Source organism: Papio anubis, chromosome 1 (genome assembly GCF_008728515.1).
Source record: "Papio anubis isolate 15944 chromosome 1, Panubis1.0, whole genome shotgun sequence".
Lineage (NCBI taxonomy): Eukaryota > Metazoa > Chordata > Mammalia > Primates > Cercopithecidae > Papio > Papio anubis.
Window position 1 is genome coordinate 53,161,699 of NC_044976.1, and position 19,183 is coordinate 53,180,881.

Consider the following 19,183-nt stretch of genomic DNA (forward strand, 5'->3'; position numbering starts at 1 on the left):
ATCTGGTCTCTAGAACTGCGAAAGAATTTGTTTCTGTTGTTTTGAGCCACCCAGGTTGTGGTGATTTATACAGGAAATGAATCCTCTAGGGTATGGCACCGGAGCAAATTGTGGGTGCTCCAGACCGCAGTGATGAGGTGGAATAGCTCCACGGAACGACAGCACACAAGGTGGTCACATCCTCCCTAGAGGAGAGGCAGGCTCTGGTAATGAGTGCAACAATTACCTCTGCAAACAGCTTGGGTTTGAAGGAGGAGGAGGGAGTGGCCTGAGAGCTTACCTGTGAAGCCCAGTTTCTGTGCCTTCCAGGAAGGTGAAACTTTCAGCAGCCCTGGGCTTTAAAGCAGCTCCAGCTGGGTGCAGTGGCCCACGCCTGTAACCCTAGCACTCTGGGAGGCTAAGGTAGGAGAATTGCTTGAGGCCAGGAGTTTGAGACCAGCCTAGGCAACATGGCGAAAACCCATCACTCCAAAAAAATAGAAAATTAGCCAGGTGTGTGGTCCCAGCTACTTGGAAGAATAAAGCAGGAGGTTCGCATGAGTCCAAGAGGTCAAGGCTGCAGTAAACCATGTTCATGCCACTACACTCCAGCCTGGGTGACAGAGTAAGACCCTATCTTAAAAAAAGAAAGCAACTCCATGTCAAATCAATCATTGGCTCTGGTGTCCCAGTGCAGGGACAGAGAGTGAATATTTCAAGGTGTCCCTTGCTCCACTTTGCTGAGAACGCCTTTTAGAAGGGTGAAACTTGCAGAGTGAGTGTTTGGGGACACACAAGCCACCCCATCACCCATAGCACAGCCCTCCTCCCAAGAGTTTCCACTCTATTTTTCCACCAAGCAGCATGGGCGCCATCTGGGCTGTCGCAGGTATAACTTTGGGAATGGGGTGAGAAGGGAGGGAAGTGAGGCCTGGGACCACCTTGGGGTCAGGGTGGGAGGGAGGGGGAGGGGAAACCCAGGATCATTTTTGTGAAAATATGAAGCCTGATTGAGGGAGTGAGGCGAAGTGACAGAGAGGATCAACTACGAATGATACAGTTCTGAGTTCAGAAGTTTTGGCCCAAATACATATTCGTCACACAACAAATGAGGACTGGGAGGGCTGGCCAAGCCGTGGCTACCTAGAACCTCTAAGTCAGGTCATTCCCTTCTGAGCTCCGGAGCTCAATCTGTGCCCAAGCCAGTTTGTAAGAAGGTGTCCAAAACGATGACCCTGGAGATAGGGACACACAGGGAGGGGAGGGTGGTCCAGTCACCGGAGGAACATATGCAGGAGGCTCATTCTGTTTTAGGTGAAGGTGCTAGTGCCCGAACTCGAAGAGAACAACCTTTCTTCAGACAAAAACCTGTACATCTCAGCTTAGCCATTCAGCCAGCGCTTGCAGAGGGAAGAGAATGGTGATGGGGGAACTGGACAACGCTCGGAGCCTGCCTGTCTTTCTCCCTCCCTTTTGTTTGTAACTCTGAATGCTGAAGGCATTGCCAGTGGGAGACTATCATTGATAGCACACATTTCAAACAATAAGCACAGAGGTTGAATGATTCAAAAATTCTGGCCTCAGGAGAAACTTTTATTTTCACACCGGATCAATATTCATTACAAAAGCAAAAACCTGAAAATGAAGGGCAAATTTCTGAGGACTACCTGATTACTTAAGTCCTTTCTTTGGAATCATGAGAGCCATCAGCTCTCAGTATCATCTGAGGTATGTCCACAAAGTGCACCATAAACTCTTTCAGCAAATGTTTAGGTTTCTGGAAAACTTTGTTTAAATGTAAGCTGTGTTCTATACAGTGTCAGCTTTTATTTTAATAAAAGTGTATGTAGGCCAGGCGCGGTGGCTCACGCCTCTAATCCCAGCACTTTGGGAGGCCAAGGCGGGCAGATCACTTGAGATCAGGAGTTCGAGACCAGCCTAGCCAACACGGGGAATCCCCATCTCTACTAAAAATACAAAAATTAGCTGAGTGTGGTGGCGCAGGCCTGTAATCCCAGCTACTCAGGAGCCCCAGTCTGGTCAGTTGGCGGGTCATAAAAGCTCCCCAAGGGCTGCTGCTGGGCATCCAGTTTGAGAATCACTCCTTAAATGTCCTGAGTTGGAGAGGGACTCGGCCCAGTTAGGAGACTGTGAGTGAGCAGAGAAGCTGCTTGCCCAGCCCATGGCTGATGTGGAGTGGAGGGTGAGAGAGGCTGGTCCCAGAGGTAAAAGCACAGCCTTCATAGGGAGGTGGACTTTGCTTCTGTTTCCTCTCTTGTTCTAAAAGCTAATGATTATTTGTAAAAAGTCACCCTTTGTGGATACACTGGATACCCCTACCTAACATGGTGAAGAGAAGTTTGTCAGGCCAGATGGCAGGAACGGTCGGGGTGGGGGGAGGCTCGGCCTGCTAGAGCCCGGCTAGGCATGAGGTCTCAATTGCCTTGTCTTGGCAGCTGGGTGGTGAAAGTGGTGAAAACCCTGCTGCTGAGGATGGGCTGCTCTTATGAGACCACCTTTCTGGAGGACCAGCGCGGCTGGGAGCTCATGGAGCAGGCGGAGAGCCACCACCGCGGAGTGGCCCTGCTGGCAAGGTGAGTCCCAGGACCACCTTGGGGTTGGGGTGGGAGGGAGAAAGAGGGAGACCTCAGGATCTTCTGACGGACTTGGGTTTGCATCTCTCTCTGGGCAAGACGCTTTCCTCAGTCTATCACCTCTTCACTACAGCGGAGAGGGTGCTGTCTTCCTCAGCAGGTGGACAATACAAATGTTAAAGATGGCACCCACTCTTCAGAGGTTCCTGGCCATGGTGGAGCACTTAGACTATCCACAAAGCCCCTTTCCTTCGTGCATTATGAATTTAGTTCCCATGCCAATACAGAAACGGTGGTATAACCGAGTTGTTGAGGTGTGGCCTTGCAGATGGCCTGACTGCATCTGAACCCCAGCTTGCCACTTGCCACCTGTGTGACCCGGGACAAGTTCCTTCCCTCTGAGTCTCCACTCTCCCTCAATAGCGTGGAAATAATAGTCAGACCCACCTCTGAGGGTTGGGGAGAGGATTAATTAAAGTACTTTGAACAGCCCCTGGCATATGGTAAAAGCTCCACACAGGCTAATTTTTACTACAGTTATAGTCACTGGTGGGGCAGGGGTGATTAATACATATTTTGCACAGGAACATGCCAAGTCTGGGGAGGAATTGTCATGTGCCCAAAGTCACACAGACAGGAAGTGGCAGAGCTGAGAAGTGACCTGCTGACCAAAGCTCTTCCCTAGGCCATGCACAACTTCCCATGGGGTCAAGAGGGAACACCTTGATTCCAACGCTGTGGCTCCTGCAGGAGAGCCTGCATCTTAGCCCTGCACCCTGAGTGCTCCTGGTGGTGCTTTCCCCAGGATCTCAGGACACAATCACATTTGCTGAGCACTTACTATGCTTTAGGCACCATGCAGACAGCTGTCGCATGGATGATCCCATTTAATCCTCACCATGACCGATGAAGTAGCATATTTATTTATTTATTTTGAGACAGAGTCTTGCACTGTCGCCCAGGCTGGAGTGCAGTGGCGCCATCTCTGCTCATTGCAACCTCTGCCTCCTGTGTTCAAGCGATTCTCCTGCCTCAGCCTCCAGAGTAGCTGGGATTACAGGCATGCGCCACCATGCTGGGCTAATTTTTGTATTTTTAGTAGAGATGGGGTTTCACTATGTTGGCCAGGCTGTTCTCAAACTCCTGAAATCAGGTGGTCTGCCTGCCTTGGCCTCCCAAAATGTTGGGATTACAGGCGTGAGCCACGGCCCTCAGTGAAATAGCACTATTATTATCCCAGCATTATACATGAGGAAATGGAAGCCCAGAGAAGTTAAGCATCTTTCCCCAAGTGACACAGCTAGTGCTGGGGCCAGGATTTGAACCCAGCTGTCTCATTCCAGACTTCAGGCATGGTTGCCAGACTGCACTACATTCACTGATGGTGGAGTGTAACGCAGTGCTCCTCAGACTTAAGTGTGCAATGGAATCACCTGCCGGGCCTGTTAAAACACTGGTTGCTGTGCCCCCGCCCTAAGAGTTCCTGCTTAGTGGATCTGGAATGGTGCACTTCTTTTTTGAGATGGAGTCTCACTCTGTTACCCAGGCTGGAGTGCAGTGGCACGATGTCGGCTCACTGCAACCTCTGCCTCTGGGGTTTTAAGTGATTCTCCTGCCTCAACCTCCCAAGTAGCTAGGATTTCAGGCATGCGCCACCACACCCAGCCAATTTGTTTTGTATTTTTAGTAGAGACGGGGTTTTACCATGTTGACCAGGCTGGTCTTGAACTCCTAACCTCAAATGATCTGCCCGTCTCAGCCTCCCAAAGTGGTCAGGCCTGAGCCACCGCGCCTGGCCTGGGATGGTTCACTTCTAACAAGTTTCCAGCTGGTGCTGATGCTCTGGTTGGGTGGGGGTGGCACTTAGAGGACCACTGGCTTAGTAGAATGAACCAGGCAGCTGGAACGTGAGCCCTCGGTTGGGGCTCCAGCTCTGCCATTTTCTAGCTCTGTGACCGTGGGCAGTTCACACTTAGAGCCTCTGTTTCCTCACCTATGAAATGGGGATAATAACAGTAACCTGCTTCGAAGGATCAGATGGAGTAACAATGTGAAAGCGTGTGCCTGCTGCCTGGTGCTTGGTTAGTGGGCCTTCACACCCTCTCCTTCCTCGCTCTGCTGCCTGACGTGGTCCTGTGTAGCTGAGGGTCTTCAGCCTGCCTCTCTTATTGATGTGTGCTGTGCCCTCAGGCAAGTCTCTTTCCCCTTCTGGGCTTCAGTTTCTTCATCTGTTAAATGAAGCAGTGAAACCAGATGACCTCTGAGATCCCACCCAGGTGGAAAATCCTGGGACTGCCCGAATCCAGGTGATCCTGGCTTACCCAGGATTTCCAGTGTCACAAGCAACTTCCCCCCACAGGTCCCCCTGGGGCTGGAGACCTGAGGGGACTGCTCCTCCTCCCCACCCCCAGGGCCATGGTGCACTACTCCTGCCAGGAGCTGTGCCGCATCCTCTACCTGCTCATCCCGCTCCTGGAGCGAGGCGACGAGAAGCACAAGATCACGGCCACCGCCTTCTTCGTGGAGGTACCAACAGGGGCAGCTGGTACACAGCGGGAGCTCCTCCCGGGTCTCGGTTCACGTTACTGGTCATTTCTCCTATGTAAATAGTACTTTATAGTTTACAAAGCTTTCCCATGGGCATGATTTCTCTTGACTATGATGACCTTGTTAGTCTCCCTCCCTCCTCTCCCTGTCCTTCCATCCTTTACCCCATTCCACTCTTAACCAGACTCCCCTAGTGCCCAGGGAACCAACAACCTTTGCTGGGCACCTCTGTGTGTCAGGCACCAGACATATAAAGGTGAATTTGACTCTACCCTGCCCTCAAGGAACTTTTGGTGTGGCAGAGGACACAGAGGACACCCCAGTTATAACATGGGAGTGATGCCAGTGAGTGACTTGGGCTATGATGGGGCCATCCAGGCTGTGGTAGGGAAACAAGTGACTTGAGGGAGGGAGGCATCAGGGAAGGAGGGTTTCCTGGAGGAGGTGACATCTAAGCTGAGTGTGTGTTGGGGAGGTGCTGGGGAGAGGTGAGTCAGGAGCAGTTGGTAGGGACAGACCTGGAAGAGAGGGACTTGCTAACAATAATAGCTAATATTTATTGAGCACTTACTGTCTTCCAAGCATGTTCTAAGAGCTTTACACACACTGATTCATTTGGTCTCACACTAATCTTATGACTCAGATACTATTCTATGCCCCATTTTAGAGAAAAAAACCCCGAGGCATCAATTTAAGAAACTTTCCCAAGACCAGACAGCTTGTAAGTGGCAGATCCAGGATTCAAATCCAGACATTCGGGCTCTAAAACCCTCCCCTTTCCTTTTAGTTTTTAAAAAAACATGGTAAAATATACGTAACATAAAATTTGCCATTTTAACCGTTTCAGGTGTACAGTTCAATGACATTAATATATTCATATTGTTATGCAACCATCACTACTATTCATCTCCAGAACTTTCGTATCTTTCACTACTGAAACTCAACACCCACTAAATGCAAACTCCCTGTTCCACCTCCCCCAGCCCCTAGTAACCTCTATTCTACTCTCTATCTCTATGAATTTGCCTCTTCTAGGTATCTTATGTAAGTGGAATCATACAATATTTGTCCTTTTGTGCCTGACTGTTTCCCTAAACATAATGTCTTCAAGATTTATCTATAATTGTTGCATGCGTCAGAATTTCCTTACTTTTTTTTTTTTTTGAGATGGAGTCTTGCTCTGTTGCCCAAGCTGGAGTGCAGTGGCGTGATTTTGACTCACTGCAACTTCTGCCTCCCAGACTCAAGCAATTCTTCTGTCTCAGCCTCCTGAGTAGCTGGGATTACAAGCAAGCGCCACGATGTCCGGCTAATTTTTGTATTTTTAGTAGAGACAGGGTTTCCCCATGTTGGTCAGGCTGGTCTTGAACTCCTGACCTCAAATGATCCGCCCGCCTCGGCCTCCCAAAGTGCTGGGATTACAGGCGTGAGCCACCGCCCCTGGCCAAAATTTCCTTTCTTCTTAAAGCTGAATATTTCATTTCCTGTACATACCACATTTTGTTTATCCATTTGTCTGTTGACTGACAGTGTAAAACCCACTCTTTTAACCACCATGCTTACCTAGCTCTTGTGACCTGATAGTTGTCATGAGGCAGGTCTGGGCTATCACCAGGGTCTGTATAGTGAGGGTCAGAGGCAGGAGGCTCATTGTCTGCTTGGATAGTGTGAAGGTTAAGGAGGGCTTCCTGGAGGAGATGACATTTAAGCTGAACCTGAAAGTTTGCCAAATGAACAAGAGGCAGCATCGACATCCTAGGTGCTTTTGTCATCTTTTCTGCCACTCCAGGTGGGCTGTGAGTTGGGAGAAGGGGCCATGTCACATTGGCATTGCACCCCCAGGTGCCCCAAGAAGTGGGGATGGGATGGATGAATAAACACTGCCTGGCTCTGCAGGTACCAGCAGAATGTGTCACCTCCAGGGAGAGCAACCCTGGCCCTGGGGTTGGGAGTCCTGGGTTCCAGCCCCAGCTCCACCCAGTTCTAACTCCAATTTCCCTGACCATGGTGAGGGAAAGAGAAAGGGAAACTACCATTTCTTACAGGCCTACAACGTGCCAAACACTTGTGTTGACCTCTTTCAAATGTTATCTCACTAATCTGCACAGCAACCCTGCTGAGAAGGATTTGTGACACCCATGCTTAGGGGAGTTAAGGGGAATTTTTCAAGGTCACAGAGCTCAGAGAGTCCAGAGAGATTCAGAGCAGGCCTGCCGGACACAGTCCTCTGTTTTGGTCAGCCTCTTGGAGAGGCACTTCTAAGTCTGTTAGTGGCTACCACATGGGTTTTTGTATGAGAGGAGGGAGGTTGGATCTTGCCAGACCTTATGGGGCATTCCTATGTCCACCACAAGGTCAGGGACTCTAGGTCTAACTTGTCCCCAGCATTCCCTGGACTCCTGAGCAGCGGCCCTTCCTCCCTGCAGCAAGGGTCTTCGCCCAGGTTCAGTCTTCTCCACCTCCCCAGAAGAGGTGCCTGCTCCTGGCCAGAGTCAGCCCCCCATTAAAGCCGTGGTGCTTTGATGTAGCTCAGACGCTGCCCCCCACCCCCAGCTCATCCCCTCTGCCCTGGCTTCCTGTCACCCTCTCTGCTGTGACGGTGTGTGTGCTCCCTTCTCCCAGTGGCAGTGAACTCCTTAAGGGAGCTGTGCCACCTTGGGCAAGTCACTTAACCTGCCTGTGCCTCAGTTTCCTCACCTGTAGTATGGCAATGATGACCATCTCCTAGAGTTTTGATGAGGATAGTGAGTTCACATAAAGCACTTAGAACAGTGCCTGGCACATAGGAAGTGCTATCTGTGAGTCAGTTAAATTGCTGTTAGGGTTCTCGTGACTCTTTTCCGTGTCTCCAGTGCCCAGCCCAGAAGCTGTGCACAGCAGGCCTGAATATTGGTGGTGTAAATTGGTGGAGGGCGGGGGATAGATGGAGCCCCTCCTTTTCTGCCTCCTCCCCCTGGTGACCTGTCCTGCCCCCTCCTCCAGCTCTGCCTCTCCCCAGCTCTTTCCTCCCACAATGCAGACCCATGGGCCCCACAGTCACAGGAGATGTCAGGCAAGAGCATGGAGGGGAGAAGCGTTTATGAGAGTGATGCAGCGGGCATTGAAGACCTGTTGGCTGCTGTGGGTGCGGAGGCCAGTGGGGGAGAGGAGGGAGATGAGGGTGAGGCTGGTGTGCAGCTTGGACGATGGGGGGCTGGTAGTGCTAACCCTGCCACAGGGAGTGCAAGAGGAGGGCACGCCTAAGGAGGAAAGGAGTCAAGTTTCTTTTCTTTTTTAGATGGAATTTCGCTCTTGTCACCCAGGCTGGAGTGTAGTGGGGCCATCTTGGCTCACTGCAACCTCCACCTCCCAGGTTCAAGTGATTCTCATGCCTCAGCCTCCTGAGTGGCTGGGATTACAGGCACCTGCCACCACGCCCAGCTAATTTTTGTATTTTTAGTAGAGACGGGGTTTCCCCAAGTTGGCCAGGCTGTCTCAAACTCCCGACCTCAGGTGATTTACCTGCCTCAGCCTCTCAAAGTGCTGGGATTACAGGTGTCAGCCACCTTGCCCGGCCTTCCTTCCTTCCTTCCTTCCTTCCTTCCTTCCTTCCTTCCTTCCTTCCTTCCTTCCTTCCTTCCTTTCTTCCTTCCTTCCCATTCCTTCCTTCCTTCCTTTTATTTTCTCCAGGTGGAGTCTCGCTCTTGTTGCCCAGGCTGGAGTGCGGTGGTGTGATCTTGGCTCACTGCAACCTCCGCCTCCTAGGTTCAAGTGATTCTCCTGCCTTAGCCTCCAGAGTAGCTGGGGCGCATGCCACCACACCCGGCTAATTTTTTGTATTTTTAGTAGAGACGGGGGTTTCACCATGTTGCCCAGGCTGGTCTCGAACTCTATACCTCAGGTGACTCACCCACCTTGACCTCCTGAGTTGCTGGGATTACAGGCATGAGCCACCGTGCCCAGCCCGAGCCAAGATTCATGTTGGACCTGAACTCATGCAGCAAGCAGTCCCTAAGCACATATTCCGCACCAGAGTTGATGTCAGTTAACAGGGGCCCATGGAGGAACAACTTGGGTTTTGTCCTCAGAGAAGCGCCCCGTTGGACAGGGGAGGCAGATGGAGGCACTGAAGGTTTCCAGGTGTTGCTTCAGGAGGAAGCCCAGGGCACCTAGGGCCCCAGGGAAGAAGGCACTCAGCCTAAATGAGGCCAGGGGCAATGTCAAGCCTAGCTTCAAGGCTCTGAGTTTTGGTTGGAGCCCTGTGAGGTGGCAGGGGTCAGAGTGGAGGTGGCATCCCAGCAGAAGGGCATTTTGCCAGCACAGAAGGTGTGGAACAGCCTGGGTAGTTCAGGGAACAGGGGACAGCTTGGTTGGAAGCTGGCTGACTGGTGGTGAGGGTGTGGGCTGGGGGGTGGGCATGCTGCTGTTAATGAGGCCACAGGGCAGGCAGAGGCCTGACAGTAAAGGCAACAATGGGCAGTCATAGGGGCTTGGAGCTGGAGAGTGACACACTCAGCTTTGCTGCACGGTGCTGATGGACACCAGACGGAGACTTCCAGCAATCTGTTGGTTTCGCAAGTCTGAAGCTCTGGGCAGAGCTGAGCCTGTTATCCAATGTGCAATCCCAGTGCATGGGAGGCCAGGGGGCTGCCTTGCCCGCCTCAGCCTGGGAAGTAATGACCCTTTGCTTCCTCAGCTCCTCCAGATGGAGCAGGTGCGCCGGATCCCCGAGGAATACTCTCTGGGGCGGATGGCAGAAGGCCTGAGCCACCATGACCCCATCATGAAGGTGCTGTCCATTCGAGGCCTGGTCATCCTGGCCCGCAGGACTGACAAGGTGAGTGGGAGGCGGAGCAAAGCCTGGCCCACCCAGGCCCCAGGCTGGAGGAAGGACAGAGCTTGGCCATTATAGTCCCTGAGAAGCCCACAGCTGGAATCAGAGACCATTTCTATCTCAGCCTCAGTTGCTCCATCTCTAAAATAGCTATCCTTTAAAAATCTATCTATTTTATTCCTTTTGAATAGTTTCTAATCTAGGTTTTTTGCAATGATTCTAAAGGCAGTGTGTATAGGAAGGGCAAAGGGTGGCACAAGTATTCCTATTTTACAGATCAGGAAACTGAGCCCAGATTGTTGGTGCATCATTAGCATTTTTAAAAGTGCTTTGTTTTTCTCTACCAGGCATTGTTGCAGTTCATGATGTAGCTGCTATGAAAGGACAGAACGTAGACTCAGAAAGCTAACTAATGACACAGCGTGTCATCTGCCTAGAACCAAGGAAGGGGGTAGACAGCAAAGGGCCTCAGGGGTCCCAGCCAAGGAGTCAGTGAGGCCAAAGAGGGCTTTGAGGAGCAGCAAGAGGTTGGGTGAGGGTATTCCAGGCAGTTGGGACAGCATAGGCCAAGGCCTGGAAATGGGGATTGGGTCACCAAGTTCATTTCAGTGAATCAGAGGCTGGGTCTCTTCCTACTTGCTAGCTCAGGTAGGAGCCCTCATCCCAAATGCTCCTGCCCCGCAGACTGCCAAGGTGCAGGCCCTCCTGCCCTCCATGGTGAAGGGCCTGAAGAATGTGGATGGGATGCTGGTGGTGGAAGCAATCCACAACCTCAAGGCCGTCTTCAAGGGGCGGGACCGGAAGCTGATGGACAGTGCGGTCTATGTGGAGATGCTGCAGATCCTGCTACCGCACTTCAGCGACGTGAGGACCCCACAGAGCGAAGGAGCGGGAGGGATCGAGAGGGGGTCCTTTACTACCTTGGGGGCTGCATTGCCTCCTGTGCCCCCACTGGGACCTGGGCAGGGATGGGTCAGCCTACTGGGAGAGGAACTTTGTCCCAGCTGGTCCACATCTTTTTGTAAAGGTTCCTTATTCTAACTGGTTCTGATGGAGGAAGCCCTTTCACAATCGAGTCTCCCCAGAGAGGATCATCTTATTGTGACTGGTTCATCTAGAGGGGGTACTTTTTGTTTTAAAGACAGGGTCTTGGTCTGGCACCCAGGCTGGAGTGCAGTGGCAAGATCCCAGCTCGACCTCCCTGGCTTAAGCAATTCTCGCACCTCAGCCTCCTGATAGCTGGGACTATGGGCATGCACCACCATTGCCCAGCTAATTTTGCATTTTTTGTAGAGATGGGAGTCTCTCTATCTTGCCCAGGCTGGTCTTGAACTCCTGGACTCACGTGATCCCCCCGCCTCAGCCTCCCAAAGTGCTGGGATTACAGGCATGAGACACAGCACCTGGCCAGATTTTTTTTTTCTTTAAACTGCCCCTAGCAGAGGAGGGGAGGAAGGCATTTTCCTACTTAGCACTCAGGTGCCTTTTAGGTTAGTGGGGGCCTGGCTGGGAAGAGTCAGGAGAGCTCCAGACCTAGGCTTGAGTGAGGGGAACAATGGCTCTGGATCAGCCGCAGTGAGTGGTGTCCCAGAGGAGGGACCCCCTCTGAGCCTTTGGTCTTCCCCAGTCACGAGAGGACGTGCGCTCTTCCTGCATCAACCTGTATGGGAAGGTGGTCCAGAAACTTCGGGCACCACGCACCCAGGCCATGGAGGAGCAGCTGGTCAGCACCTTGGTGCCCCTACTGCTGACCATGCAGGAGGGCAACGCCAAGGTGAGCCAGGTGAGTGTGCGTGAGCCCTGCACCCTCTACCCCTCCCTCGGGCCCTGTGGGTGCACCTCTTTTTACCTTAACCAAGCCAGAGTCGCAAACAATCCTGGGGGCCGTTATGTATGTCCAGCCATGTCTGTTTTCTAAAGGTGCCCACATCAGGATTCTTCCTCAACATGGCCAGCTTCTGGTCATAGCTGATGTATAAAAAAAGAAAAAGGTCCTAAATCATGTGCAAAATAAAAATAAAATAATAGTAATTTAAAAAATTAAAAATGGTCAGCTTCACTTGTACAATTTCAAAAAGAAACTGAGTTTTCAAAATCCCTTTTTCTGGACCATAGTCTGGCTGTCCACAGTCCTGACATTTTCTTCCTATTGGTTCCCAGAAATGTGTGAAGACCCTGTTACGCTGTTCTTATTTCATGGCTTGGGAGTTGCCAAAAAGAGCTTATAGCCGGAAGCCCTGGGACAACCAGCAGCAGACAGTGGCCAAAATTTGCAAGTGCCTTGTGAGTGCTCCCAGAGAGTAGAGTGGTTCCTTACAAGCATGTTGGAGGTGCCTAGTTCTGTGTCTCTCTCTTCCTTCTTTTCCCACCAGCATCCTATTTCCATGACCAACTACAAGTTGTTGGCTCTGGAACGTTCATCTCCACCTCTGGCTTCTCTCCCGACTTCTAGTGTTCTCTGTTCAGTGGCTTCCTGCATACCTCACAGGCACTTCAAGCTCAGTTTGTGTCTTTTGAGCCTGTGCCTTTTCCTTTCAATTCCTCCTTTTCCCTCTATATCCCCCAAGCAGAAACCTAGAATCATCTTGGGCTCCTTCATCTCCCTTACCCTCCACACTTGATCAATCTTGAATATCCCGAGTATCTTGGAATCTGCTTTTCCCTCCCCACCCTGCCGCTGTCATTGCCCTTAATTCAGGGCACCGACATCCCTTGGTTAGGCTAATTGGCCCAGCCACCCAAGGGATCTCCCAGCCTTTAACTTCATCCGCTCCAATCCATTTCCCACCCAGGCCATCAGAATGGTCTTGTTAAAACACAGTCTGCTTGTATGAGATCTCTGCCTCAAGGGCTGCAGTGGCTCCTTTTCTACAACATCAGTTCCCAGAGTGTATTACCTGCAACACCAGTCTCATAAAATACGCCCCAGAGGGAGGAAAAGAAGTTTGAAGACAAGTAAGTTTGGGAAATACTGCACTGACATTCTGCTCTTGGAGATTTGCAATGACATCAGGATACTAAAGGCTCTGAGATGTTTTGTGCTGAGGAAATGTGTTCATGGTTGTCTATATGATAGTTTCCCAAACTTATTTAACCACAGAGCTTCCTTTCTCGGTGATACCTGTGAACATCATGAGGTAGGAGCAAGCCGCGCACATGCACATACACACACACACACACACACACACACACTGAAGCACAACTCTGCAGGATAAAGCCTAGTCCTCCACATGTCATTTGGGAAGCTTTGCCTGCGGTCTCAATCTACCTTCCCTGTTGTTGTGGGCAGCAGTGAGCACATGAGGGAGTGCCCCTGGGACCAATACCCGTGGAAGGGAGCGGAAGAAACAGGAATAACAAAGGGAGAAGTCAAGTTGCAATGTAGCTTCAGCAGAGGTCTCAGCCAACACTGCCAGGAGATTCCCAAATTTGGTCTGGGGGTCAGGTCTGTACACTCCTGTGTTCATCTGTCACTGGATGCCAGTCACCCTGGGAAGGACTTGACCTTGGGCCAGGCAGTTCTCAGTCCAGGTGATGCCCAGCGCTGGGGGAATTAATCCCTTCTGTGTGAAGGGACATCTGACTGGGGAGTCCATCACCCCCCACACCAATCTAACATAAATACACAAAGCCACAAATTGTTACTGGACTGAGAAAAGCTCCTTGGCCACCACCGTTATCAGTAATGCTCAAAGCCTCTGCAGTTGAGGGTCTAATGATATTACCATCACATTCCAGTGGGAAATAGAGGTCTGGAGGAAGTGCCTGCCAGGGTCACTAATTCAAATGCTTACGGTGGCCAGTGACCAGGCAGATAATCATGAGTGGTGTGGAAGTGGTGGTCCCTGAGCAACCTAAAGAGCCCAGGCCCCATTGAAGGTAGGGGTGAAGAGCTCAAGCTCACCGTGCAGGCCCCTCTCTTGCCAGCTCCTCTAGTTTCATGAGAAAAACTAGAAACCTTTTTTTTTTTTTTTTTGAGACAGAGTCTCACTCTGTCATTCAGGCTGGAGTGCAGTGAGTGGTGTGATCTCGGCTCACTGCAACCTCCACTTTAGGGGGCTCAAGAGATTCTCCTGCGTTGGCTTCCCAAGTAGCTGGAATTACAGGGGTGCGCCTCCACACCCAGCTAATTTTTTTGTGTTTTTAGTAGAGATGGGGTTTCACCATGTTGGCCAGACTGGTGGTCTCGAACTCCTGACCTCAGGTGATCTGCCCACCTCCGCCTCCCAAAGTGCTGGGATTACAGGCGTGAGCCACTGCACCCGGCCTACATTTTTATAGGACATGAATCAGCATTCAATGTAGCTCCTTTTTTTTTTTGAGACGGAGTCTCGCTCAGTCACCCAGGCTGGAGTGCAGTGGCGCGATCTCGGCTCACTGCAAGCTCCGCCTCCTGGGTTCACGCCATTCTCCTGCCTCAGCCACCCAAGTAGCTGGGACTACAGGCGCCCGCCACCACGCCTGGCTAATTTTTTGCATTTTTAGAAGAGATGGGGTTTCACCGTGTTAGCCAGGATGGTCTCGATCTCCTGACCTCGTGATCCACCCGCCTCAGCCTCCTAAAGTGCTGGGATTACAGGCGTGAGCCACTGCGCCCGGCCTTTTTTTTTTTTTTTTTTTTTTTTTTTATGGAGTTTCACTCTTGTTGCCCAAACTGGAGTGCAATGGTGTGATCTCTGCTCACCGCAACCTCCAACTCCTGGGTTCAAGTGATTCTCCTGCCTCAGCCTCCTGAGTAGCTGGGATTACAGGCATACACCACCACGCCCTAATTTTGTATTTTTAGACGGGGTTTCTCCATGTTAGTCAGACTGGTCTCGAACTCCTGACCTCAGGTGATCTGCCCGCCTTGGCCTCCCAAAATTCTGGGATTACAAGCATGAGCCACCACACCTGACCAGATGTAGCACCTTCTAAACACTATGCCTGTCATTGCTCTGCAGGCTACTGTGGCCCGTGGCTGCCAGCTTGTGACCTCTACGGGTCCTCAGTTTCTTCTTTGAGTCCGCAGTTTCTTCTTTGCTCTTCAGGCCATCAAGAGCTTGCTCATTTGAAGGTCAATCTCCAGGCTTAGCTTTAAGAAGGGGCTGGTAACCAATTCATTCATTTGTTTATTCATTCATCTGACACTTTTTGGGCACCTGTTGCAAGCCAGGCCCTGTCCAGGGTGCTGAGACTCTGAGCTGAGTGAAACAGCCCTTCTCTTGGGGGAGCTCCAGATACAGTGAGGGGAGATAAATATAGATAATTACAGCATGGTGTCATAGGTGTCATGAAAAAAGATGAGCAAGATCTGCTAGAAACATCAAGGGTGGTGGGATGGAGCTCTGCCTAAGGGCTGTGGAAGGCTTCAGGGAGGAGGTGGCATCTGAGCTGAGGTTTAAAGAGTGAGAGGGAGTTTATGATGTGAAGAAGAGTGGGAAGGGCACTCCAAATAGGAGCAATTTCTTGTAGAGGGTGCAGATCTGGGGATAGCTGGCCATGTCCTCGGAGTGCAGCATGGTGGGCATGACAGGTGGAGTCAGTGGAAAGAACTGAGACTTGGAAGGAAGGTCAGACCCAGAATATGATCATGAAGCTTTGCATGCCAGGCCTAGGAGTTTAGACCCATGCCAGGCCTAGGTCATCAACAGGAGAGTTATCAGATCAGATTTCTCATCTTCTCCCTCAACAGCTCCTTAGCTGGACAAGCTCCTTAGCTGGACAACTTTCTCCCACTTTCTACCTGTCAAATCCATCCTGACTACCTCTGTCAGACTATTTTACCCAAAACATGGCTTTCTCACTGTCCTATTAAGAATAAATCAATGTTGTCTTCCTATTTCCTAATGTACGAGTAAGCCCTATTTTTGTCTGGCTTTTAAGGGCTTTTAAGACCCCCCTAACTCTCCAGTTTATCCCCATTGCTCTATACCTTGAATCCTTCACCCTTGTCAAACTATCTCCTTACCTATGTCCCTCACATGCCATGTCCATTTCCATCTCTGGCTAGTTCTGCATTTTAGAACTTTCACTCTGACTGCAGCACGGGGACAAATTGGAAGAGGAGACACCCAAGGCAGGAACATCATCGAAGTGATTGTTCTAATCAGCTAAGAGGAGATAAGCTCTGGCCTCTGGGGGGCTCATGCAGAGGCAGCAGATGTATTTAGGAGGCAGGGGGCGAGGGTCACCATTCCTACCTTCAAGAAGGGTGGATGGGCAATTGGTTCCTCTGAGGGGCCAGCACAGTTTCTTTTTGTCCTAGGTGAACACCCACCAAGACAGCGCCTTCATATTCCTCAGCCAGAGCCTGGAATATGCCAAGAACTCACGGGCCTCCCTCCGGAAGTGCTCAGTCATGTTCATAGGTAACCTGCCCCGGCATAAGTCATCCTGCTGCCAGGGCTCTGCCTGCTCTCTGATTTGTTTCTTCCCAGGCTGCTAGCCCTTCCAGCACTTGGGTGGATGCCCCCCTTTGGGTGCAAGGCTTGGCCAGCAGACAGCCATGGTGCAAACTAGAATGGTTTTCCCCGCTCTAAGATCATGGCTTAGGAAGTGAGCCACAGGCTGGGTTCAGTCTGAAGTCTTTGTGCAGGTCACAACCTTGGCAACTGTACATGGCAGAACTGCTGCTTTTCTCTGGAGTACAGCATGGGTACAAGCCTAGCAGGAGCCTGGGCAAATCCCCCATTGCCAACAGCAGGAGGAGCCAAGTACCATGGTGAAAAGAGTCAAGTAGAATCTCAGTTCCATGGTTCCCTTCCTGTGTCACCCTAACTGGATCATTTACTCCTACTGAGCCTCAGTTTCCTCATCTGTAAGATAGGGATCACCTCCTGTTTCACAGACTGAATGAGAATATTTTTTAAAAGCGGGAGAGGGATGGCACATACAGGTGCTCAATGTTAGCAATCTTCATTCTTCTATTTCCCATATTCCCAAACTCTGCCTTTTTGAAACAAACAAACAAACAAACAAACAAAAGCACGTTCCCCTTGACCAGAGGCCCCACAGGACCCTTCTGATGGCAAGTGGGTGTGTCTCCTCCCATTACTCACCCCTCCCTCCAAATAACCACATGCCCTTCATCAAGGGCCAGGAGACCTTGTTGCAAAGAGGCTTGGAAATGACCCCATTTGTGAAGCGATATTTCTTTTAGTACCTTTCCCAAGTTAATTTGCTGTTTTCATCCATCCAGTCATCCATCCACCCATCTGCTGGTTTATTTAGCAAACGTTGATTCCCTACTCTGTGAGAGGTATGATGCTTAGGCTAGAACGACAAAGAGCCCTTCAGGAGGTGATGCTGATGAAGGTGTGTGGTGATAGGGGGTGGCTGTTAACATGATCATGCTGGGGCAGAAGAAAAATGCCCAGGACTGGAGGCATCCCTTAGAATGTGAGGGCTGCACAGAGACATCTACTTCCTATGTGCTGATTTCTTTAAATCTTGCTCCAAATTAATCACTTCTAAAATGGAGGGTCGAACACCCTGGGAATCATCTCTATGTCAGGGCCTGTGCTGGGGAAACAGAGTTGAGTAGAGCCTGGATCTGCCCACAGATAACTCCCAGAGCAGTGCAGTGATTATTAACCTTTTTTGAGTTATGGCTTTTTTGTGAGACTCTGAAGAAAATTATGAATACTCCCCTGAAAAAAGTGCACGTATGTATACAATTTTGCCTGCAATTTTAGGATGCTAAGATCCTTGCCCTCACACTCTCACCCCTCAGTGGATCTAAGATTAAGTAACTTCTGGTCTGGTGAGAGATAAAATTAATAAATCACAAGTAAAATACAATATGGTATGAACAGATAGAGAAAAGCTCACAGATACTCAGGAAACTTAGAGAAGCACCTAACTTATCCGGAGCAAGGAAGGACTTCCTGGAGGAACCACTTATTAAGTTGAATATTCAAGGACAAATAGGAATTACCAGGAAACGAAGTGAGGGGCCAGGGAGGGTGGCTCACTCCTGTAATCCCAGTCCTTTGGGGAGTCAAGGTGAGAGGATCATTTAAGGGCAGGAATTTGAGAGTAGCTTAAGCAATATAGCAAGACCCCATCTCTACAAAAAACAAATACTAAAAAAGTTAGCTGGGCATAGTGGCAAATGCTTATAGTCCTAGCTACTCAGGAGACTGAGGCAGGAGGACTGCTTGAGCTCAGGAGTTTGAGGCTGCAGTGCGCTATGATCATGCCACTGCACTCTAGCCTGGGCAACGCTGTCTGAAACAAACAAACAAACAAACAAAAAACAATAGTGAAGGAAGGACCTTCTGAGAGGTACAGCCCATTCAAGGACCTGCAAGTATTGCAGGAGCCAGGCTCACAGGCTGGGAGCAAGGGAGGGATGAGCAATGCCTCAGAGGAGTCATCAAAAACATATCCTTGACCTAGCATAGCTGAGTCTCAGCCCTCCGGGGCCCTGCTATAGCCATGCCTGACAAGTATGCAAGGTGCTCAGTGTCTTACATGTTATTACTGCTCAAATTCCCCGTAGAGGTGGACAGCAGAGGCAGCACTTCCCTGTGTCACAGATGAGGAAACTGAGCCCCAGCCTGGGTACTGGGCTAGCCTGAGGCTGCACTGTCAGAGTCAGCTGCAGCCCAGATACTGCCCCTATCCTGGTGCCATCCTGCCCACTGGACCAGCCATCCTTTTCAGGACCCCTCTTGGGGAATGTGTCCCAGGGTTCAAATGAAGTTTTGTGTCCTCATGTGTGGGGTTGGAGGATAATGGGAAAAGCATCTCTGAGGAGTTCTGGTCTAAGAGTGGGTTGGGGTGGGGTCGAAGTCAGAAGACAAATGCCCTCACTTCTTGGATTACACTCAAGGGTCCCTGGTCCCCTGCATGGAGAGCATAATGACAGAAGATCGTCTGAATGAAGTGAAAGCTGGTAAGTCATGCCCCGCGTTGGTGAGATTTCAGGGGACAATGAGAGAGCGAGTAGAATCACAGTGGATAATAGGGAAAGGGAAGGGATGTGTCCCAAGACAAGGGTCTTCAACTCAGTTCAGTTGTACTAGTTTTTTGTTTGTTTGTTTGTTTTGAGATGGAGTCTCACTCTGTTGGCCAGGCTGGAGAGAAGTGGCACAATCTTGGCTCACTGCAACCTCCCCCTCCTGGTTCAAGTGATTCTCCTGCTTCAGCCTGGCAAGCAGCTGGGACTACAGGCATATGCCACTGTGCCTGGCTAATTTTTGTATATTCAGTAGAGACAGGGTTTCACCATGTTGGCCAGGCTGGTCTCGAACTCCTGACCTCA

The 19,183-nt window shown here is 50.6% G+C and overlaps 1 protein-coding gene across 15 annotated transcripts in view; it reads left to right on the plus strand.

Moving 5' to 3' along the window:
- The window catches only part of MROH7 (maestro heat like repeat family member 7), a 73,126-nt gene that overhangs the window by 53,129 nt on the left and 814 nt on the right, over positions 1 to 19,183 (plus strand). For 10 of the 15 annotated variants that reach the window (XM_031669135.1, XM_031669133.1, XM_031669139.1 and 7 more), the window contains 8 exons: positions 2,436 to 2,573; positions 4,985 to 5,099; positions 9,796 to 9,936; positions 10,618 to 10,797; positions 11,561 to 11,716; positions 12,094 to 12,216; positions 16,181 to 16,283; positions 18,752 to 18,814. In XM_031669135.1, the coding sequence (XP_031524995.1) occupies positions 2,436 to 2,573; positions 4,985 to 5,099; positions 9,796 to 9,936; positions 10,618 to 10,797; positions 11,561 to 11,716; positions 12,094 to 12,216; positions 16,181 to 16,283; positions 18,752 to 18,814 (1,019 nt within the window). Of the gene's footprint in view, positions 1 to 2,435; positions 2,574 to 4,932; positions 5,176 to 9,795; positions 9,937 to 10,617; positions 10,798 to 11,560; positions 11,717 to 12,093; positions 12,217 to 12,725; positions 12,889 to 16,180; positions 16,285 to 18,751; positions 18,815 to 19,183 lie in introns of those variants that run through there. The other 5 variants (XR_004185401.1, XM_031669154.1, XM_031669155.1 and 2 more) reach the window with 5 other exon arrangements.